The sequence below is a fragment of the Salmo trutta genome, chromosome 13, assembly GCF_901001165.1.
Source record: "Salmo trutta chromosome 13, fSalTru1.1, whole genome shotgun sequence".
Classification (NCBI taxonomy): domain Eukaryota; kingdom Metazoa; phylum Chordata; class Actinopteri; order Salmoniformes; family Salmonidae; genus Salmo; species Salmo trutta.
Genome location: NC_042969.1, coordinates 36,166,426 through 36,189,768, shown reverse-complemented (window position 1 = coordinate 36,189,768; position 23,343 = coordinate 36,166,426). Strand labels below are relative to the sequence as shown.

General features: G+C 43.3%; 2 protein-coding genes across 2 annotated transcripts in view; both read left to right on the top strand.

Moving 5' to 3' along the window:
• LOC115205734 (START domain-containing protein 10) overlaps positions 1 to 15,120 on the top strand; it is a 35,396-nt gene extending 20,276 nt beyond the window's left edge. Inside the window, exons 3-6 of the mRNA XM_029772004.1 lie at positions 10,531 to 10,634; positions 11,094 to 11,211; positions 14,151 to 14,203; positions 14,791 to 15,120. Of these exons, the coding sequence (XP_029627864.1) occupies positions 10,531 to 10,634; positions 11,094 to 11,211; positions 14,151 to 14,203; positions 14,791 to 15,012 (497 nt within the window). The 3' untranslated portion in view covers positions 15,013 to 15,120. The remainder of the gene's footprint in view (positions 1 to 10,530; positions 10,635 to 11,093; positions 11,212 to 14,150; positions 14,204 to 14,790) is intronic.
• A 2,981-nt stretch (positions 15,121 to 18,101) lies between these two features.
• The window catches only part of LOC115205733 (arf-GAP with Rho-GAP domain, ANK repeat and PH domain-containing protein 3), a 48,907-nt gene continuing 43,665 nt past the window's right edge, over positions 18,102 to 23,343 (top strand). The window contains exon 1 of the mRNA XM_029772003.1: positions 18,102 to 18,262. The gene's annotated coding sequence lies outside the window, so the exon portion shown is untranslated. The remainder of the gene's footprint in view (positions 18,263 to 23,343) is intronic.

Genomic DNA, 23,343 nt, shown 5'->3' with positions numbered 1-23,343 from the left:
CAATGTTCCGGTTAGTGTGAGGCAATGTGAGTCAATTTGCCAGTCAATGTGCCGGTCAGTGTGAGTCAATGTGCCAGACCAGTGTGCCGGTCAGTGTGAGTCAATGTGCCGGTCAGTGTGCCGGTCAGTGTGAGTCAATGTGCCAGTCAGTGTGAGTCAATATGAGTCAATGTGCCGGTCAGTGTGAGTCAATGTACCGGTCATTGTGAGTCAATGTGCCAGTCAGTGTGAGGCAATGTGTCAGTCAGTGTGAGTCAATGTGCCAGTCAGTCTGAGTCAATGTGAGTCAATATGCTAGTCTGTGTGAGTCAATGTGAGTCAATGTGCCAGTCAGTGTGAGTCAATGTGCCAGTCAGTGTGAGTCAATATGCTAGTCAGTGTGAGTCAGTGTGAGTCAATGTGAGTCAATGTTCCGGTTAGTGTGAGGCAATGTGAGTCAATTTGCCAGTCAATGTGCCGGTCAGTGTGAGTCAATGTGCCAGACCAGTGTGCCGGTCAGTGTGAGTCAATGTGCCGGTCAGTGTGCCGGTCAGTGTGAGTCAAGGTGCCAGTCAGTGTGAGTCAATATGCCAGTCAATGTGAGTCAATGTGAGTCAAAACGCCAGTCAGTGTGAGTCAATACGCCAGTCAGTGTGAGTCAATGTGCCAGTCAGTGTGAGTCAATATGCTAGTCAGTGTGAGTCAATGTGAGTCAATGTGCCAGTCAGTGTGAGTCAATGTGCCAGTCAGTGTGAAGCAATGTGAGTCAATTTGCCAGTCAATGTGCCGGTCAGTGTGAGTCAATGTTCCGGTCAGTGTGCCGGTCAGTGTGAGTCAATGTGCCAGTCAGTGTGAGTCAATATGCCAGTCAGTGTGAGTCAATATGCCAGTCAATGTGAGTCAAAATGCCAGTCAGTGTGAGTCAATGTGCCAGTCAGTGTGAGTCAATGTGCCAGTCAGTGTGAGGCAATATGCTAGTCAGTGTGAGTCAATGTGAGTCAATGTGCCAGTCAGTGTGAGTCAATGTGTGAGTCAATGTGCCAGTCAGTGTGCTGGTCAGTGTGAGTCAATGTGCCAGTCAGTGTGAGTGTTATGCCAGTCAGTGTGAGTCAATATGCCAGTCAGTGTGAGTCAATGTGCCAGTCAGTGTGAGTCAATGTGCCAGTCAGTGTGAGTCAATATGCCAGTTAGTGTGAGTCAATATGCTAGTCAGTGTGAGTCAATGTGCCAGTCAGTGTGAGTCAATATGCTAGTCAGTGTGAGTAATGTGAGTGAATGTGCCAGTCAGTGTGAGTCAATGTGCCAGTCAGTTTGAAGCAATGTGAGTCAATGTTCCGGTTAGTGTGAGGCAATGTGAGTCAATTTGCCAGTCAATGTGCCAGTCAGTGTGAGTCAATGTGCCAGTCAGTGTGAAGCAATGTGAGTCAATGTGCCGGTCAGTGTGAGGCAATGTGAGTCAATTTGCCAGTCAGTGTGAGTCAATGTGCCAGTCAGTGTAAGTCAATGTGTGAGTCAATGTGCCAGTCAGTGTGAGTCAATATGAGTCAATGTGCCGGTCAGTGTGAGTCAATGTGAGTCATTGTGAGTCAATGTGCCAGTCAGTGTGAGGCAATGTGTCAGTCAGTGTGAGTCAATGTGCCAGTCAGTCTGAGTCAATGTGAGTCAATATGCTAGTCTGTGTGAGTCAATGTGAGTCAATGTGCCAGTCAGTGTGAGTCAATGTGCCAGTCAGTGTGAGTCAATATGCTAGTCAGTGTGAGTCAGTGTGAGTCAATGTGAGTCAATGTTCCGGTTAGTGTGAGGCAATGTGAGTCAATTTGCCAGTCAATGTGCCGGTCAGTGTGAGTCAATGTGCCAGACCAGTGTGCCGGTCAGTGTGAGTCAATGTGCCGGTCAGTGTGCCGGTCAGTGTGAGTCAAGGTGCCAGTCAGTGTGAGTCAATATGCCAGTCAATGTGAGTCAATGTGAGTCAAAACGCCAGTCAGTGTGAGTCAATACGCCAGTCAGTGTGAGTCAATGTGCCAGTCAGTGTGAGTCAATATGCTAGTCAGTGTGAGTCAATGTGAGTCAATGTGCCAGTCAGTGTGAGTCAATGTGCCAGTCAGTGTGAAGCAATGTGAGTCAATTTGCCAGTCAATGTGCCGGTCAGTGTGAGTCAATGTTCCGGTCAGTGTGAGTCAATATGCTAGTCAGTGTGAGTCAGTGTGAGTCAATGTGAGTCAATGTTCCGGTTAGTGTGAGGCAATGTGAGTCAATTTGCCAGTCAATGTGCCGGTCAGTGTGAGTCAATGTGCCAGACCAGTGTGCCGGTCAGTGTGAGTCAATGTGCCGGTCAGTGTGCCGGTCAGTGTGAGTCAAGGTGCCAGTCAGTGTGAGTCAATATGCCAGTCAATGTGAGTCAATGTGAGTCAAAACGCCAGTCAGTGTGAGTCAATACGCCAGTCAGTGTGAGTCAATGTGCCAGTCAGTGTGAGTCAATATGCTAGTCAGTGTGAGTCAATGTGAGTCAATGTGCCAGTCAGTGTGAGTCAATGTGCCAGTCAGTGTGAAGCAATGTGAGTCAATTTGCCAGTCAATGTGCCGGTCAGTGTGAGTCAATGTTCCGGTCAGTGTGCCGGTCAGTGTGAGTCAATGTGCCAGTCAGTGTGAGTCAATATGCCAGTCAGTGTGAGTCAATATGCCAGTCAATGTGAGTCAAAATGCCAGTCAGTGTGAGTCAATGTGCCAGTCAGTGTGAGTCAATGTGCCAGTCAGTGTGAGGCAATATGCTAGTCAGTGTGAGTCAATGTGAGTCAATGTGCCAGTCAGTGTGAGTCAATGTGTGAGTCAATGTGCCAGTCAGTGTGCTGGTCAGTGTGAGTCAATGTGCCAGTCAGTGTGAGTGTTATGCCAGTCAGTGTGAGTCAATATGCCAGTCAGTGTGAGTCAATGTGCCAGTCAGTGTGAGTCAATGGGCCAGTCAGTGTGAGTCAATATGCCAGTTAGTGTGAGTCAATATGCTAGTCAGTGTGAGTCAATGTGAGTCAATGTGCCAGTCAGTGTGAGTCAATGTGCCAGTCAGTTTGAAGCAATGTGAGTCAATGTTCCGGTTAGTGTGAGGCAATGTGAGTCAATTTGCCAGTCAATGTGCCGGTCAGTGTGAGTCAATGTGCCGGACCAGTGTGCAGGTCAGTGTGAGTCAATGTGCCGGTCAGTGTGCCGGTCAGTGTGAGTCAATGTGCCAGTCAGTGTGAGTCAATATGCCAGTCAATGTGAGTCAATGTGAGTCAAAACGCCAGTCAGTGTGAGTCAGTACGCCAGTCAGTGTGAGTCAATGTGCCAGTCAGTGTGAGTCAACATGCTAGTCAGTGTGAGTCAATGTGAGTCAAAATGCCAGTCAGTGTGAGTCAATACGCCAGTCAGTGTGAGTCAATGTGCCAGTCAGTGTGAGTCAATGTGCCAGTCAGTGTGAGTCAATGTGCCAGTCAGTGTGAGGCAATATGCTAGTCAGTGTGAGTCAATGTGAGTCAATGTGCCAGTCAGTGTGAGTCAATGTGTGAGTCAATGTGCCAGTCAGTGTGCTGGTCAGTGTGAGTCAATGTGCCAGTCAGTGTGAGTGTTATGCCAGTCAGTGTGAGTCAATATGCCAGTCAGTGTGAGTCAATGTGCCAGTCAGTGTGAGTCAATGTGCCAGTCAGTGTGAGTCAATATGCCAGTTAGTGTGAGTCAATGTGCCAGTCAGTGTGAGTCAATGTGCCAGTCAGTGTGAGTCAATATGCTAGTCAGTGTGAGTAATGTGAGTGAATGTGCCAGTCAGTGTGAGTCAATGTGCCAGTCAGTTTGAAGCAATGTGAGTCAATGTTCCGGTTAGTGTGAGGCAATGTGAGTCAATTTGCCAGTCAATGTGCCGGTCAGTGTGAGTCAATGTGCCGGACCAGTGTGCCGGTCAGTGTGAGTCAATGTGCCGGTCAGTGTGCCGGTCAGTGTTAGTCAATGTGCCAGTCAGTGTGAGTCAATATGCCAGTCAATGTGAGTCAATGTGAGTCAAAACGCCAGTCAGTGTGAGTCAATACGCCAGTCAGTGTGAGTCAATGTGCCAGTCAGTGTGAGTCAATATGCTAGTCAGTGTGAGTCAATGTGAGTCAATGTGCCAGTCAGTGTGAGTCAATGTGCCAGTCAGTGTGAAGCAATGTGAGTCAATGTGCCGGTCAGTGTGAGGCAATGTGAGTCAATTTGCCAGTCAATGTGCCGGTCAGTGTGAGTCAATGTGCCGGACCAGTGTGCCGGTGAGTGTGAGTCAATGTGCCGGTCAGTGTGCCGGTCAGTGTGAGTCAATGTGCCAGTCAGTGTGAGTCAATATGCCAGTCAGTGTGAGTCAATATGCCAGTCAATGTGAGTCAAAATGCCAGTCAGTGTGAGTCAATACGCCAGTCAGTGTGAGTCAATGTGCCAGTCAGTGTGAGTCAATGTGCCAGTCGGTGTGAGTCAATGTGCCAGTCAGTGTGAGTCAATGTGAGTCAAAATGCCAGTCAGTGTGAGTCAATACGCCAGTCAGTGTGAGTCAATGTGCCAGTCAGTGTGAGTCAATGTGCCAGTCAGTGTGAGTCAATGTGCCAGTCAGTGTGAGGCAATATGCTAGTCAGTGTGAGTCAATGTGAGTCAATGTGCCAGTCAGTGTGAGTCAATGTGTGAGTCAATGTGCCAGTCAGTGTGCTGGTCAGTGTGAGTCAATGTGCCAGTCAGTGTGAGTGTTATGCCAGTCAGTGTGAGTCAATATGCCAGTCAGTGTGAGTCAATGTGCCAGTCAGTGTGAGTCAATGTGCCAGTCAGTGTGAGTCAATATGCCAGTTAGTGTGAGTCAATGTGCCAGTCAGTGTGAGTCAATGTGCCAGTCAGTGTGAGTCAATATGCTAGTCAGTGTGAGTAATGTGAGTGAATGTGCCAGTCAGTGTGAGTCAATGTGCCAGTCAGTTTGAAGCAATGTGAGTCAATGTTCCGGTTAGTGTGAGGCAATGTGAGTCAATTTGCCAGTCAATGTGCCGGTCAGTGTGAGTCAATGTGCCGGACCAGTGTGCCGGTCAGTGTGAGTCAATGTGCCGGTCAGTGTGCCGGTCAGTGTGAGTCAATGTGCCAGTCAGTGTGAGTCAATATGCCAGTCAATGTGAGTCAATGTGAGTCAAAACGGCAGTCAGTGTGAGTCAATACGCCAGTCAGTGTGAGTCAATGTGCCAGTCGGTGTGAGTCAATGTGCCAGTCAGTGTGAGTCAATGTGCCAGTCAGTGTGAGTCAATGTGCCAGTCAGTGTGAGTCAACATGCTAGTCAGTGTGAGTCAATGTGAGTCAAAATGCCAGTCAGTGTGAGTCAATACGCCAGTCAGTGTGAGTCAATGTGCCAGTCAGTGTGAGTCAATGTGCCAGTCAGTGTGAGTCAATGTGCCAGTCAGTGTGAGGCAATATGCTAGTCAGTGTGAGTCAATGTGAGTCAATGTGCCAGTCAGTGTGAGTCAATGTGTGAGTCAATGTGCCAGTCAGTGTGCTGGTCAGTGTGAGTCAATGTGCCAGTCAGTGTGAGTGTTATGCCAGTCAGTGTGAGTCAATATGCCAGTCAGTGTGAGTCAATGTGCCAGTCAGTGTGAGTCAATGTGCCAGTCAGTGTGAGTCAATATGCCAGTTAGTGTGAGTCAATGTGCCAGTCAGTGTGAGTCAATGTGCCAGTCAGTGTGAGTCAACATGCTAGTCAGTGTGAGTCAATGTGAGTCAAAATGCCAGTCAGTGTGAGTCAATACGCCAGTCAGTGTGAGTCAATGTGCCAGTCAGTGTGAGTCAATGTGCCAGTCAGTGTGAGTCAATGTGCCAGTCAGTGTGAGGCAATATGCTAGTCAGTGTGAGTCAATGTGAGTCAATGTGCCAGTCAGTGTGAGTCAATGTGTGAGTCAATGTGCCAGTCAGTGTGCTGGTCAGTGTGAGTCAATGTGCCAGTCAGTGTGAGTGTTATGCCAGTCAGTGTGAGTCAATATGCCAGTCAGTGTGAGTCAATGTGCCAGTCAGTGTGAGTCAATGTGCCAGTCAGTGTGAGTCAATATGCCAGTTAGTGTGAGTCAATGTGCCAGTCAGTGTGAGTCAATGTGCCAGTCAGTGTGAGTCAATATGCTAGTCAGTGTGAGTAATGTGAGTGAATGTGCCAGTCAGTGTGAGTCAATGTGCCAGTCAGTTTGAAGCAATGTGAGTCAATGTTCCGGTTAGTGTGAGGCAATGTGAGTCAATTTGCCAGTCAATGTGCCGGTCAGTGTGAGTCAATGTGCCGGACCAGTGTGCCGGTCAGTGTGAGTCAATGTGCCGGTCAGTGTGCCGGTCAGTGTGAGTCAATGTGCCAGTCAGTGTGAGTCAATGTGCCAGTCAGTTTGAAGCAATGTGAGTCAATGTTCCGGTTAGTGTGAGGCAATGTGAGTCAATTTGCCAGTCAATGTGCCGGTCAGTGTGAGTCAATGTGCCGGACCAGTGTGCCGGTCAGTGTGAGTCAATGTGCCGGTCAGTGTGCCGGTCAGTGTGAGTCAATGTGCCAGTCAGTGTGAGTCAATATGCCAGTCAATGTGAGTCAATGTGAGTCAAAACGCCAGTCAGTGTGAGTCAATACGCCAGTCAGTGTGAGTCAATGTGCCAGTCAGTGTGAGTCAATATGCTAGTCAGTGTGAGTCAATGTGAGTCAATGTGCCAGTCAGTGTGAGTCAATGTGCCAGTCAGTGTGAAGCAATGTGAGTCAATGTGCCGGTCAGTGTGAGGCAATGTGAGTCAATTTGCCAGTCAATGTGCCGGTCAGTGTGAGTCAATGTGCCGGACCAGTGTGCCGGTGAGTGTGAGTCAATGTGCCGGTCAGTGTGCCGGTCAGTGTGAGTCAATGTGCCAGTCAGGGTGAGTCAATATGCCAGTCAGTGTGAGTCAATATGCCAGTCAATGTGAGTCAAAATGCCAGTCAGTGTGAGTCAATACGCCAGTCAGTGTGAGTCAATGTGCCAGTCAGTGTGAGTCAATGTGCCAGTCGGTGTGAGTCAATGTGCCAGTCAGTGTGAGTCAATGTGCCAGTCAGTGTGAGTCAATATGCCAGTTAGTGTGAGTCAATGTGCCAGTCAGTGTGAGTCAATGTGCCAGTCAGTTTGAAGCAATGTGAGTCAATGTTCCGGTTAGTGTGAGGCAATGTGAGTCAATTTGCCAGTCAATGTGCCGGTCAGTGTGAGTCAATGTGCCGGACCAGTGTGCCGGTCAGTGTGAGTCAATGTGCCAGTCAGTGTGAGTCAATATGCTAGTCAGTGTGAGTCAATGTGAGTCAATGTGCCAGTCAGTGTGAGTCAATGTGCCAGTCAGTGTGAAGCAATGTGAGTCAATGTGCCGGTCAGTGTGAGGCAATGTGAGTTAATTTGCCAGTCAATGTGCCGGTCAGTGTGAGTCAATGTGCCGGACCAGTGTGCCGGTGAGTGTGAGTCAATGTGCCGGTCAGTGTGCCGGTCAGTGTGAGTCAATGTGCCAGTCAGTGTGAGTCAATATGCCAGTCAGTGTGAGTCAATATGCCAGTCAATGTGAGTCAAAATGCCAGTCAGTGTGAGTCAATACGCCAGTCAGTGTGAGTCAATGTGCCAGTCAGTGTGAGTCAATGTGCCAGTCAGTGTGAGTCAATGTGCCAGTCAGTGTGAGGCAATATGCTAGTCAGTGTGAGTCAATGTGAGTCAATGTGCCAGTCAGTGTGAGTCAATGTGTGAGTCAATGTGCCAGTCAGTGTGAGTCAATGTGCCAGTCAGTGTGAGTCAATATGCCAGTCAGTGTGAGTCAATATGCTAGTCAGTGTGAGTCAATATGCTAGTCAGTGTGAGTCAATGTGAGTCAATGTGCCAGTAAGTGTGAGTCAATATGCCAGTCAGTGTGAGCCAATGTGCCAGTCAGTGTGTGTCAATGTTCTAGTCAGTGTGAGTCAATGTGCCAGTCAGTGTAAGTCATTGTGTGAGTCAATGTGCCAGTCAGTGTGAGTCAATATGAGTCAATGTGCCGGTCAGTGTGAGTCAATGTATCGGTCATTGTGAGTCAATGTGCCAGTCAGTGTGAGGCAATGTGTCAGTCAGTGTGAGTCAATGTGCCAGTCAGTCTGAGTCAATGTGAGTCAATATGCTAGTCTGTGTGAGTCAATGTGAGTCAATATGCCAGTAAGTGTGAGTCAATATGCCAGTCAGTGTGAGTCAATGTGCCAGTCAGTGTGAGTCATTGTGCCAGTCAGTGTGAGTCAATATGCTAGTCAGTGTGAGTCAATGTGAGTCAATGTGCCAGTCAGTGTGAGTCAATGTGCCAGTCATTTTGAAGCAATGTGAGTCAATGTTCCTGTTAGTGTGAGGCAATGTGAGTCAATTTGCCAGTCAATGTGCCGGTCAGTGTGAGTCAATGTGCCGGACCAGTGTGCCGGTCAGTGTGAGTCAATGTGCCGGTCAGTGTGCCGGTCAGTGTGAGTCAATGTGCCAGTCAGTGTGAGTCAATATGCCAGTCAATGTGAGTCAATGTGAGTCAAAACGCCAGTCAGTGTGAGTCAATACGCCAGTCAGTGTGAGTCAATGTGCCAGTCAGTGTGAGTCAATATGCTAGTCAGTGTGAGTCAATGTGAGTCAATGTGCCAGTCAGTGTGAGTCAATGTGCCAGTCAGTGTGAAGCAATGTGAGTCAATGTGCCGGTCAGTGTGAGGCAATGTGAGTCAATTTGCCAGTCAATGTGCCGGTCAGTGTGAGTCAATGTGCCGGACCAGTGTACCGGTGAGTGTGAGTCAATGTTCCGGTCAGTGTGCCGGTCAGTGTGAGTCAATGTGCCAGTCAGTGTGAGTCAATATGCCAGTCAGTGTGAGTCAATGTGCCAGTCAATGTGAGTCAAAATGCCAGTCAGTGTGAGTCAATACGCCAGTCAGTGTGAGTCAATGTGCCAGTCAGTGTGAGTCAATGTGCCAGTCAGTGTGAGTCAATGTGCCAGTCAGTGTGAGGCAATATGCTAGTCAGTGTGAGTCAATGTGAGTCAATGTGCCAGTCAGTGTGAGTCAATGTGTGAGTCAATGTGCCAGTCAGTGTGAGTCAATGTGCCAGTCAGTGTGAGTCAATATGCCAGTCAGTGTGAGTCAATATGCTAGTCAGTGTGAGTCAATATGCTAGTAAGTGTGAGTCAATGTGAGTCAATATGCCAGTAAGTGTGAGTCAATATGCCAGTCAGTGTGAGCCAATGTGCCAGTCAGTGTGTGTCAATGTTCTAGTCAGTGTGAGTCAATGTGCCAGTCAGTGTAAGTCAATGTGTGAGTCAATGTGCCAGTCAGTGTAAGTCAATATGAGTCAATGTGCCGGTCAGTGTGAGTCAATGTACCGGTCATTGTGAGTCAATGTGCCAGTCAGTGTGAGGCAATGTGCCAGTCAGTCTGAGTCAATGTGAGTCAATATGCTAGTCTGTGTGAGTCAATGTGAGTCAATATGCCAGTAAGTGTGAGTCAATATGCCAGTCAGTGTGAGCCAATGTGCCAGTCAGTGTGTGTCAATGTTCTAGTCAGTGTGAGTCAATGTGCCAGTCAGTGTGAGTCAATGTGTGAGTCAATGTGCCAGTCAGTGTGAGTCAATATGAGTCAATGTGCCGGTCAGTGTGAGTCAATGTACCGGTCATTGTGAGTCAATGTGCCAGTCAGTGTGAGGCAATGTGTCAGTCAGTGTGAGTCAATGTGCCAGTCAGTCTGAGTTAATAGTCTGTGTGATTCAATGTGAGTCAATGTGCCAGTCAGTGTGAGTCAATGTGCCAGTCAGTGTGAGTCAATGTAGCGGTCAGTGTGAGTCAATGTGCCGATCATTGTGAGTCAATGTGAGTCAATATGCCAATCAGTGTGAGTCAATATGCCAGTCAGTGTGTGTCAATATGCCAGTCAGTGCCAGTCAGTATGAGTCAATTTGCCAGTCAGTCTGAGTCAATGTGCCAGTAAATGTGAGTCCATGTGCCAGTCAGTGTGAGTTAATGTGCCAGTCAGTGTGAGTCAATGTGCCGGTCAGTGTGAGTCAATGTGCTGGTCAGTGTGAGTCAATGTGCCAGTCAATGGGAATCAATGTGCCGGTCAGTGTGAGTCAATGTGCCAGTCAGTGTGAGTCAATGTGCCGGTCAGTGTGAGTCAATGTGCTGGTCAGTGTGAGTCAATGTGCCAGTCAATGTGAATCAATGTGCCGGTCAGTGTGAGTCAATGTGCCGGTCAGTGTGAGTCAATGTGCCGGTCAGTGTGAGTCAATGTGCCAGTCAGTGTGAGTCAATGTGCCGGTATGATTCAACAGATGTAGTAGACTAAAGAATATTTCTCAAAGTAAAAGGTGTTTCTATGACTAGGCCTACTGTAACCACATGTTGCAGATGAAAGGTACAGCAAACACGCAATCTAATCAGTTATAGAAATAGACTGAATAGACTGGGTTGTGAGGCAGTTCATCACTGAGAATCATTGAGAACTAGACAATAGAATGCTACAGTATGTGGACATTTGGACTCATTGAAACATCTTCCACTGAAGTCATGTTGTCATTGTGTTTGTAGGGAAGTGCCCGAGTCCCCTGAAGAACAGGGACTTTGTTACAATGAGATCATGGCTTCCTCTGGGAAACGACTACCTGATCATCAACTACTCTGTCAAACACCCGGTATGTACCTTTATCTACACACGATGTCGGTTGGCTCGGAATACTGCACAATGAAAAAGTCAACCAGCACTCACAAAATACAGTATTTTTTTATAAGCTGTCACAATAGACGAGTGGCCGGTCGTCGTTTTCATACAAGTAGGATTACTTTTGTGCTACAGCACCCAAAGATGCATTTACTTATCTAAAGTTGAGCATGTCTTCTAGTGAATGTTGTACAATAGACAGATGCTGTTAGTGCTGTTTGGCAGACTCAGTAAGAAAGCCCTGCCAGAGGCCCTGTCTATTGTTGAAGTGGGGTCAACATCTCTTCATGCTGCTGTTGGGAAGTTTGGGTTGAAGTTTGGGTTGTTTAATAAACAAAAAAACTCTAAACATAATATGAACAGCTGACTGGTTCATTTTTTTAATGGTAATTCATTAATTAATAATACTTTGATTTGATTGGTCTTATTTCAGCAATATCCGCCCAAAAAGGACTATGTGAGAGCGGTGTCTCTGCTGACAGGCTACCTGATTCAGTCCAACGGAGCAAACTCCTCCACTCTCTATTACTTAACGCAGGTCGATCCCAAAGGTAAGCCTTTTTAACTGGTTATATACAGTACTGTACATTTTAAATGATTTACATAACATCATGTTTTGGTGTTTACAGTACAGCTCTATGCTGGTCAACACCAGATCTGGATACAGTGCATCGCTGTCATAGGGTGCTATGAGAAGACTGCTCTGTCTGTTTGTGTACGTAACACCATTCCTGTTAGCTGAAACTCCCCTAACTTCACTCCACACTGAGAGAGTCCTGTTGAAATACCTCTATGTACACAGACATAGGTCTTAGGGAGGAATCAGGCAAAGATCAAACACAACAAGATTACGTTTCATAAGTAACTTTTTGAAACCTATTAGGCTGACCTGTGGCATATCCTTCCTATCCAAGATATTTAAGGTGCTTTTAACAACTGTACTTTAAAGAAGGGCATTATTGAAGAAAGCTTAATGTCACGCCCTGACCTGAGAGAGACGGTTTATTTCTCTATTTTGTTAGGTCAGGGTGTTGGGTGGGCATTCTATGTTTTATATTTCTATGTTTTGGTCAGGTATGGTTTCCAATCAGAGGCAGCTGCCTATCGTTGTCTCTGATTGGGAACCATACTTAGGCAGCCCTTTTTCCCTCCTTGAGTTGTGGGATCTTATTTTTGTACTGCTCGGTAAGTCTGCAAGACGTGACGGTCGTTTACCTTTGTTTATTATTTTGTTTTAGTGTTCTGAGTAAAAATAAATATCAAGATGAACACTTACCACGCTGCACCTTGGTCTACTCCTTTGGACAACCGTTACACTTAACCATTAAATGCTGACATTGCATCTGATTAAAGTGTGGAGAGACCGTTTCACTATAGTATACAGTATGTCTTCTCTTGCACCTTTTGTAAACCCAATGTCAGGGTGCGCAGATCACCACATTGTCTGCACCTACTCTGTGTGCTCCATTGTAATTTAACAACAGTCTAGCCTAATTTCTGTCCTTGAGTGTGAAGAGACTCTGTGTGTGTGTGTGTGTGTGTGTGTGTGTGTGTGTGTGTGCGTGCGTGTTGCAAACCTCCAATTCATGACATGGAAAACAGCTGGCACACTATTGTCACACTTCTGTTATGTATACTGTTCTTACTGTAAACCATAGGTCCTGCATGAACTATATCTACTGTATACTGTCCTTACTGTAAACCAGGGATCCTGCATGAACTATATCTACTGTATACTGTCCTTACTGTAAACCATAGGTCCTGCATGAACTATATCTACTGTATACTGTCCTTACTGTAAACCATAGGTCCTGCATGAACTATATCTACTGTATACTGTCCTTACTGTAAACCAGGTGTCATGCAGGAACTATATCAAGATTTATGTACTGTATATTGTAAACCAGGGGTCGCACAGGAACTACTGTACAGCAACACTTCTGTTCTGTATACTGTAAACCAGGGGTCCTGCAGGAACTATATCAACAGGAAGCAAGCAGTGTGTTTTATTAAAGAGAGAAAAACAAATGTTTCATAGGCCTGCCTAATAGGCCTGCCTAATAGAAATACTTTTGCGCTATTGTATTGGTGTTAAACTTTCATCAGGGTTCTCACAAGGTGCTTGGCACTCTGAAATTCAAGTACTGGAATAAGACATTTTCTCAAGTTGGTACTTTAAAAGTATTTGAATTAAAATGAGAGGAGAACAGATAATGATCAAATATGTTTATGAAAAATATTATAAAAATATATTGGTCTTGCGAATTAATTTCCAGGTAACTACCGCGTTTTATTTCCTCACGTTTCGTGCTGTGGTTGCCAGGCGAGCTTGTTCATTCCACACACACTGCCACTCAGCCAAGCAGGTACAGAACTGGCTGATTAGGGGACGTCAAACGTCACATTGATAGCTAAAATCCCGGGAAAATCTAGATTCAAGCCTGCCTTTTGTGTTTATGGAACATTTCAGTGATTTTTTTTATTTCAATTCATGAAAACATGACCCTGAGGAAGGCACAGTGATGCCGAAACGTTGGTAAATACCCATTAAATTGCTGGGAGTTTATACATGGTGTGCGACTTTCTTTATTTTGATAGTTTATTCACCATTAGTCAGCACCTCCACACAAACTATTTTTTCTGGGTGTGCGCCAGCTCATGTTTTTGAAAACTTGGGACCAACACTTTACATGTTGTGTTTTATATTTTTGTTCAGTATAGTTTACCCACCATTTTTTACCACTACATCACTGGACCCAACCAACCCACACCGTGTATGTTGCAAAAAATGCGTCAGACCCACACAACGCTCCATCCTGCTGGCGCCATTTCTACATTATATTACTTGTTCTCTGCAACAACCTCCAGAGCTGTTTTGCCAATCGCCTCGTTGACAGGTCGCCCGCGATATTCCGCTGTATCAAGCGGCAGCTGTGCTCCTGCCGTTCTGGTGGCCGTTCATGTGCTGTTTTCCCCACACAGCCCACCTACCCTTCTCCCGCCGGCAACACTCAAAGTTGCCAGTCTGAAGCAGGAAGCTTTTTTCATAGCTATTAATTAGTAGATTTCCCATTGGCCAATAAAAACACAGTCATTCAGCTGGAATTGTGTAGTAATGTGAATAGGGAATGTTGGTTCACCAGTAGGCATGTCCCAAAACTCTGCTCATCACAACTCAAATGACAACATCATCAGTACTGACTTACCACTTATGTAGTAAATAAGTAGTAAAACAACGTATTATTGAGTAGAACTTGTAAGGTAGTGATGAATACTAGGTGTTTTTTTTTAATGTTTTATTTTTCATGAGGTTTTTGCGATATACTGCCATCGGGTGGCAACTAGAAACAATGTCATTATAAGAACTATTTACAAATTGATAGTCCTTGAATATAAGTATTAGTGCTTGGAAAAGTACTTGAAAGTCCTTGAATTTGACTTGCCACTGTCTGTACAGAAGCCTGTGTCATGTTTTTGGTTTGGACTACAGGTTCCCTTCCCAAGTGGGTGGTGAATAGAGTTTCTCAGTTCGTAGCACCAAAGGTAATAGTATATTATTATTATTATTATCACTCTGTCTTGCTATCTTGAAACCCGAGAAATAGAGAGAGTGTGCCTAACAAAGCACAAGGGTGGCCTATATTATTTGATACCTCTGTCTCCATCTAGTGGTTTCAGGAAGTTCATGTACTTCCCAATGATGTTTTGCCTTGTTTTGATTCCAAAATCACTATCAAGAATACCATGAAAGGTAATACCATGGTGTTATAAGTGTTTATTACACATTTATAAACTATTTATAAACTAATCATATACAGTTGATTGCCTAATTATAAAACCCTTCAGAACCTGGCTGCAAGACGGCAGGTAGCCTGGAGGTTAGAGCGTTTGGCCAGTAAGCGAAAGGTTTCTAGATCAAATCCCTGAGCTGACAAGGTAAACATCTGCCCTTCTGCCCCTGAACAAGACAGTTAACCCACTGTTCCCCGCTAGGCTGTCCATTGTAAATAAGAATTTGTTCTTTATTTAACTAGGCAAGTCAGTTAAGGTTTTTAAAAAAAGCCTTATCTGAGAGGCTCTTAACTAACACATTCATTTAAAATCTGAATATTTGTGCTCCTTCCCCCTAGGCCATGAAGAAGATCTACAAGGCCTGTCAGAAGTATCCAGAGTGGAAGAGGAAGCACAACCCTAACCTGAAGCCCTGGATTTATCCCGAGCAGAACACCTTACCGTGTATTAACGTGGCTGACCTTGTACTACAGAGAGCCGACTCACTGGAGAACATTGATGAGAGCCGCCTGACCGAGGAGAAACAAGCACAACATCACAGCGATGACGAAGAGACCTAGGCTAACTCTGAGTGAAGACACTGTTTGTATATAATTGTGTGGCAGTGTTTAAAATGGCACCCTATTCCCTATATAAGTGTATTACATTTGTGCAGGGGCCCATAAGGCTCTGGTCAAAAGTAGTGAACTATATAGGAAATAGGGTGCAATTTGGGACACACCCTCTGTGTTGGGTTTGGTGTGTGTGTTTCCGTGTGTGTGTTTCCGTGTGTGTGTGTGTGTGTGTGTGTGTGTGTGTGTGTGTGTGTGTGTGTGTGTGTGTGTGTGTGTGTGTGTGTGTGTGTGTGTGTGTGTGTACATGTATGATGTACTATAATTTGGATCTGCGACTTTTGTCTTGTTGCATTTAGTTGGTAATTGATCTATAACTTATTGAATCAGAGGGGTTTGACAGGGTATTTTCATATAGAAATAAAATGGACAACGTATGTACGGTGCTATCCTTCAATTAAATGGTATAATATCGAATTTATGATAATAATAGTGTAAACATGTCTATTTCAAAACAAATTTCAAGACAATATTTAAATATTGCAAGACCCTAACATGTTTTTTTTCCATTTTTTTTCATATTCATGTTTGATTTGACTTACGCTTTCATTTGAAGTGTTATACAATAGCCATTGCCAATAGAGAAGATCATGCAGCCTACTTACTACAGTATATTTCCTGGTATCTAGTGCCTCCCAGTGGCAGTAATACGTCATAACATTTCCTCATCGCCCAGTGTTTGAAAGCCGTGAGCGTTTAGAACACTGTTTCCCGAACACGGTGCACGTTTTGGTTTTTACCCTTAGCACTACACAGCTGATTCAAATAATCAACTAATCATCAAGCTTTGATCATTTGAATCACCTGTGTAGGGCAACAAAAAAAAACGTGCGCCAAGTTTCGGAAAACGCTGGGTTAGAACAATGGAATGTTGTCAGTTTGTTAGGAAGTGAATTAGCATAATGCACCAAGACAAGTGAGCTTTTGTACAGTGAATGACCCACTGAGGCTCCTAATGACAGTCACAGGGGAGGAGAGATGGCAGCATAACAACGCCCGAGGGAATAAAAGCTCCTGTCTGACCCTTAAAAGGAATCATTATAATCAGTCATAATCTGTTATAGCTTGTTATAACCGTAGGGGTCATGAAACGTGTTTAGCTGTTAAAAGGTCATTACCTCAGTTATACTTTGGTCTTGCCTGTCCTGAATATCAAAGCTTTTGTCTTTATACATAAAGTTATTATTAGGCATGTGGTTTAATTGAATTCTAACTGTCTTTTGGTAGGATTTTCAGACATGTTTCCAAAATGGAGAGACATCATGTTCATAGCAACACACACGTTAAATAAAGAGAAGCTGTCTCCTGATTTTAAGACCTTCGCGGCTGATGCTCTTGATTCCTAATCTTCATTTCCAAGTACAAGTTACCATTTTAACTGCACTGTTTGTTTTTCTCCATCGATAAGGAACGTTTATGTGTGACTGTATCCTTTTTCAGACTTAAAAATGCAGCTGGGGGCCAATCCTCAGAATCTGTATTGTCTCAGGCACTTCCTGTTTCCCCAAGGCTACTTCCTGTCCCATTTCCTGTCCGCATCAGTCAGATTGTTTTTGAGGGAAAGGAAACTCCTCTGTTGTCTAGATTTCTCACACAACACAAAAGCTTCTCTTTGATTTTAGAACTCAAAGTTCATTGCTTTGTCTTGTATAAAATGTCTTCCATTTTGAGCGATCTTTGAGAAATTAAAGCGTGTGATGTTATTGCACTGTGCACTCGTGATCTCCTAAAATCATCCATTTATTATCCATAATCTGAGCTGCCTTTGATTTTGAATAACAATGTGTGTGATTCATGATAGCCCTGGAACTTGAACTACGGTAATGTGAAAAATGTGTAATATCAAAATGTGTTAGGCAGGGGGTGGAAGGGATCCAGGACCAGATCTTAATTTCACTTGAACATCCACATTTTTTGTAGCTATTTAACATTCTGATCTCTCATCAGGTTGTTTGGGTCTATTGTATCAGTAGTCCTATTGAAGACCACATCACATTGTCTATTGTATCGTATCAGTAGTCCTATTGAAGACCACATCACATGGTCTATTGTATCGTATCAGTAGTCCTATTGAAGACCACATCACATGGTCTATTGTATCGTATCAGTAGTCCTATTGAAGACCACATCACATGGTATATTGTATTGTATCAGTAGTCCTATTGAAGACCACATCACATGGTCTATTGTATCGTATCAGTAGTCCTATTGAAGACCACATCACATGGTCTATTGTATCAGTAGTCCTATTGAAGACCACATCACATGGTCTATTGTATCGTATCAGTAGTCCTATTGAAGACCACATCACATGGTCTATTGTATCGTATCAGTAGTCCTATTGAAGACCACATCACATGGTCTATTGTATCGTATCAGTAGTCCTATTGAAGACCACATCACATGGTCTATTGTATCGTATCAGTAGTCCTATTGAAGACCACATCACATGGTCTATTGTATCGTATCAGTAGTCCTATTGAAGACCACATCACATGGTCTATTGTATCGTATCAGTAGTCCTATTGAAGACCACATCACATGGTCTATTGTATCGTATCAGTAGTCCTATTGAAGCCCAGATTATAGTACCTTTTTCCACCCATGCACCTAACCTAACTAAACCTAACCTAACTAAACCTAACCTAACTAAAGCTACCCTGACCTAACTTAACCTAACTAAAGCTACCCTAACCTAACTAAACCTAACCTAACCTAACTAAATGCACACTAAACGGTAGCCTACACATTGCACATACTGTGTAATTTTTTTGTTATTTTATGGGCAATAGAGAATGTGCATAAGTATAATTAAATTAAATTACCTGATTGCAAGGTGTCCATTCTTTAACAGTAGGCCTATTCCGTTTCTTAAATGTCTTCCTCAAAGTAATGTAGTGTAGTGAAAACATTGCATTTATGTCTATGAATTACCAGTATGTGCAACTTTGAAGGATAATGAGTTTGAACAGGAAAAACGTCGGCTAAACATCACTGCCGCCCTCCCCTTTAATTAAGATCTCCTTGATACTTTGTGCAGTAAACTCACTCACCATTGCAAGAAAGTTGCCGACAAGGACGGTGCTTTCTCTGCTGCTCAAGTCATGAGCGGTCCCCGTTACAACTGAAAAACCGAAGGATTCAAGTATTTAGATGTTGCATTGAGATAACAACCACGCACATCGAAACACAGCAAAAGGTAATCCATGATTATTAGAATATTTAAACGAATAGATTCCAAGGTTTCAGTGATCATCTGTAGGTCGCGCTGTGTACGGGCGACATCCAGCAAACAGGAGATTTGATGGAGCGCACTTCTTCAATACTATAGGCCTAATGTTGTCTTTTTCACAGTAACTGCCTGAATAATGAGAGAATTTCATTATATTTTACTTGTAGAGTTGTTGTGTGTTGGCCGACCGTAGAATAATTAATTCGATTCTCTGTAATTATTTATTTTACATTTTAAATATATATTACCATGTTTAAGAGTAGCCAATCTTATAACGCCTCATGGGCTTGGAAATGTGAGCCTATTGTAACATTTCACCCATTATACTATCTATCACCTGTCTGTTTTGCTGTAAACTATGGTTTTACAGACACCCCACCCTGTTGTAGATTTGCTAGGGGCACATCCCACCCTCCTCTTCGCATTGACTGGGTTTTGGGGTCTTGGAAATGTCAGCTGTAGCGTTTTACAGCTGAAACCTGATTTGAATCAAGAGCAGCCTTGAACATATATTCAGTAAGTTATTTGTTAGATAGTGCAGCACCACCACCAGAGGACAGAAACATAACCAGTTTAAAAATAATCACTGGAACATTTAATATGCTTCCCAATTTTAGCTCTGTTTTTTAGGATTGTGGAGAGTGAGATTATTCATTTAGATGAAATGGCTGAATGTGATGTTGTTCGGTGTCAGTGCCACTTGCAGCAAGGCCCAGACGATAGTTCCTCTACAGTCATACAGTATAAAGTGGCTCAGTCTTTAGATGTTTTGTGTGATGCACAACGTTACACTGTCCAGAAACATTGACCTTCAGAGGCCTCTCTGTCTGTCTATAGATGAAGACTACAGCCATCGTTATCTGTAAGCCTCTTTTAGGTTTTTATGTGTGACGCAGTATAAAGTAGCATATATTCGTAACAGTTTCACATGTACTTCACACTGCGGATCAACAAAGAACTACTGTAGCTCCAATTACGTTTAGTATTCAACATGTTTCCAACCCTAAAATGGACTTAAAACCACCTGAGTTCATGTTAAATTCACTTTGCTTTTCTGTCTAAAATCCAAGTGAAACATAGACAGCCTATTTACTTGTGTTGTGTTTCAGTGATGTCAGGTGCATTGTGTTAAGCAACCATAATGTTTTTACACTGATTCATAATAACACCCATGTTGCTGGGATTATACCCTCAATTTTGAGGATAATTTCACCAACTCATTTGGGAAGGATACACAGACAGACAGACAGTAAAGAAAAGTACTGTACAGTAAAGTTTCAGTACAGTAGAGCACACTAAAGTACAGTATAATGTACTGTAGTGTACTGAACATATCTACTGTACTGAACATATCTACTGTACTGTAGTGTACTGAACATATCTACTGTAGTGTAGTGTACTGAACATATCTACTGTAGTGTAGTGTACTGAACATATCTACTGTACTGTAGTGTACTGAACATATCTACTGTACTGTAGTGTACTGAACATATCTACTGTACTGAACATATCTACTGTACTGAACATATCTACTGTACTGTAGTGTACTGAACATATCTACTGTACTGTACTGAACATATCTACTGTACTGAACATATCTACTGTACTGTACTGAACATATCTACTGTACTGTACTGTACTGAACATATCTACTGTACTGTAGTGTACTGAACATATCTACTGTACTGTAGTGTACTGAACATATCTACTGTACTGAACATATCTACTGTACTGTAGTGTACTGAACATATCTACTGTACTGTAGTGTACTGAACATATCTACTGTACTGAACATATCTACTTTACTGTAGTGTACTGAACATATCTACTGTACTGAACATATCTACTGTACTGAACATATCTACTGTACTGTAGTGTACTGAACATATCTACTGTAGTGTAGTGTACTGAACATATCTACTGTACTGAACATATCTACTGTACTGAACATATCTACTGTAGTGTACTGAACATATCTACTGTACTGAACATATCTACTGTAGTGTACTGAACATATCTACTGTACTGTAGTGTACTGAACATATCTACTGTAGTGTAATGAACATATCTACTTTACTGTAGTGTACTGAACATATCTACTGTACTGTAGTGTACTGAACATATCTACTGTACTGAACATATCTACTGTAGTGTACTGAACATATCTACTGTAGTGTAGTGTACTGAACATATCTACTGTACTGTAGTGTACTGAACATATCTACTGTACTGAACATATCTACTGTACTGTACTGAACATATCTACTGTACTGTACTGAACATATCTACTGTAGTGTACTGAACATATCTACTGTACTGAACATATCTACTTTACTGTAGTGTACTGAACATATCTACTGTACTGAACATATCTACTGTAGTGTACTGAACATATCTACTGTACTGTAGTGTACTGAACATATCTACTGTACTGAACATATCTACTGTTGTCACGGTTGTCGTCGGTGAAGGAGGACCAAAACGCAGCAGGTATGTGCAGGCTCATCTTGACTTTTATTAATTTTCAAAATGAACGTACAAAAATAACAAAACACGAACGATCAACAAAAACAGTCTGGTAAGGCACAAGGCTACACACAGAACAATCACCCACAAATAACAAACAAACACACCCTAATATATGGGACTCTCAATCAAAGGCAGATAGACAACACCTGCCTTCAACTGAGAGTCCCAACCCCAATTAACCAAACATAGAAACAGACATACTAGACTAAACAGAACACCTGAAAACCAAACAGTGCCCAAAAACCCCGGAATACTTAAACCAAATGCCCCTTCAACAAAACACACCACCCCGAACCACATAAAACGAATACCCTCTGCCACGTCCTGACCAAACTACAATACTAATTAACCCTTATACTGGCCAGGACGTGACAGTACCCACCCCTTAAAGGTGCTAACCCCGGAAGCACCTTAAAAAAAACAAAAAAAACAACCCCAAACAACAAAACCAAAATTCCCCTCTACTAAAGGGAGGGAAGGGAGGGTGGCTGCCGTCAACGACGGCACTGTGCTACACCCCCCCTCCCCAACCCACCTACATCTGGAGGTGGCTCTGGTTCCGGCCGTTCCAGGCTGTCGGGCCAGTCTGGGCAGTCTAGCAGCTCGGGACAGTCTGGCCACTCCGGCAGTTCAACATATCTACTTTACTGTAGTGTACTGAACATATCTACTGTACTGAACATATCTACTGTACTGTAGTGTACTGAACTCTACTCTACTGATCTCTACTTTTAATGTCCAAACTTGTGAAACATCGATGTCTATGATTGGTTCAGATTTGGTCTGGTCCGGACCAGACAAATGTGTTCTTGTTTGGGAGCGGAGCTCATTAGAATAATAGTCAGTGTGTAGAATAATACCCAAATATGCAAAATAAGGATATTGCATATTTCTATCTTTGTGTACTTATTCAGGATATATCACCCTGAAGATAATCATTTTCATAATTATGCATTTCTGTATAATACAGATCAGGGACCCATGATGTAATTCCTTTACCGTAATTCCATTACCGGATGTAAATCCACTTAACTTACTGTAGTTCAACAACAAAAATATCTATATATTTTTTAACTTGAGATGTCATGTCATAGCTGACACCCCATTCTTTCTGCAGACGTCTTTGAATCTTAATTCGGAGCAGTTATTTAAGAGTTTTTGGAAAATGTGGTCACCAAAACAACTTAGGGAGATTTTACTGTATTTCTGTTACCAAACTTTGCATCTGCACTGTTCTTTCAGTAAATGCTTTTGTGACATTTTCTGTGTAAGTTATTCTAAGTAGTCCTTGTGTATAAATGTTGAAATCAATATTTTTTTGTTTGGCATACACCACCGTTCAAAAGTTTGGGGTCACTTAGAAATTACCTTGTTTTTGAAAGAAAAACACTTTTTTTTTCTCCCATTTTTAAAATAACATCAAATTGATCAGAAATACAGTGTAGACATTTTTAATGTGGTAAATGACTTTTGTAGCTGGAAATGTCAGATTTTTTTAAATGGAATATCTACATAGGCATACAGAGGCCCATTATCAGCAACCATCACTCCTTGGTTCCAATGGCACGTTGAATTAGCTAATCCAAGTTTATAATTTTAAAAGGATAATTGATCATTAGAAAACCCTTTTGCAATTGTTAGCACAGCTGAAAACTGTTGTCCTTATTTAAAGAAGCAATAAAACTGGCCTTCTTTAGACTGGAGCATCAGCATTTGTGGGTTCGATTACAGGCTCAAAATGGCCAGAAACAAAGACCTTTCTTCTGAAACTCGTCGGTCTATTCTTGTTCTGAGAAATGAAGGCTATTCCATGTGAGAAATTTCCAAGAAACTGAAGATCTTGTACAACGCGGTGTACTACTCCCTTCACAGAACAGCGCAAACTGGCTCTAACCAGAATAGAAGGAGTGGGAGGCCACGGTGCACAACTGAGCAAGAGGACAAGTACATTATAGTGTCTAGTTTGAAAAACAGACGCATCACAAATCCTCAACTGGCAGCTTCATTTAATAGTACCCACAAAACACCAGTCTCAACCTCAACAGTGAAGAGGCGACTCTGGGATGCTGGCCTTCTAGGCAGAGTTTCAAAGAAAAAGCCATATCTCAGACTGGCCAATAAAAAGAAAAGATGAAGATGGGCAAAAGAACACAGACACTGGACAGAGGACGATTGGAAAAAAGTGTTATGGACAGACAAATCTAAGTTTGAGGTGTTCGGATCACAAAGAAGAACATTTGTGAGACGCAGAAAAAATGAAAAGATGCTGGAGGAGTGCTTGACGCCTTCTGTCAAGCATGGTGGAGGCAAAGCGATGCTCTGGGGGTGCTTTGGTGGTGGTAAAGTGGGAGATTTGTACAGGGTTAAAGGGATCTTGAAGAAGGAAGGCTATCACTCCATTTTGCAACACCATGCCATGCCCTGTGGACGGCGCTTAATTGGAGTCAAATTCCTCTGACAACAGGACAATGACCCAAAGCACAGCTCCAAACTATGCAATAACTATTTAGGGAAGAAGC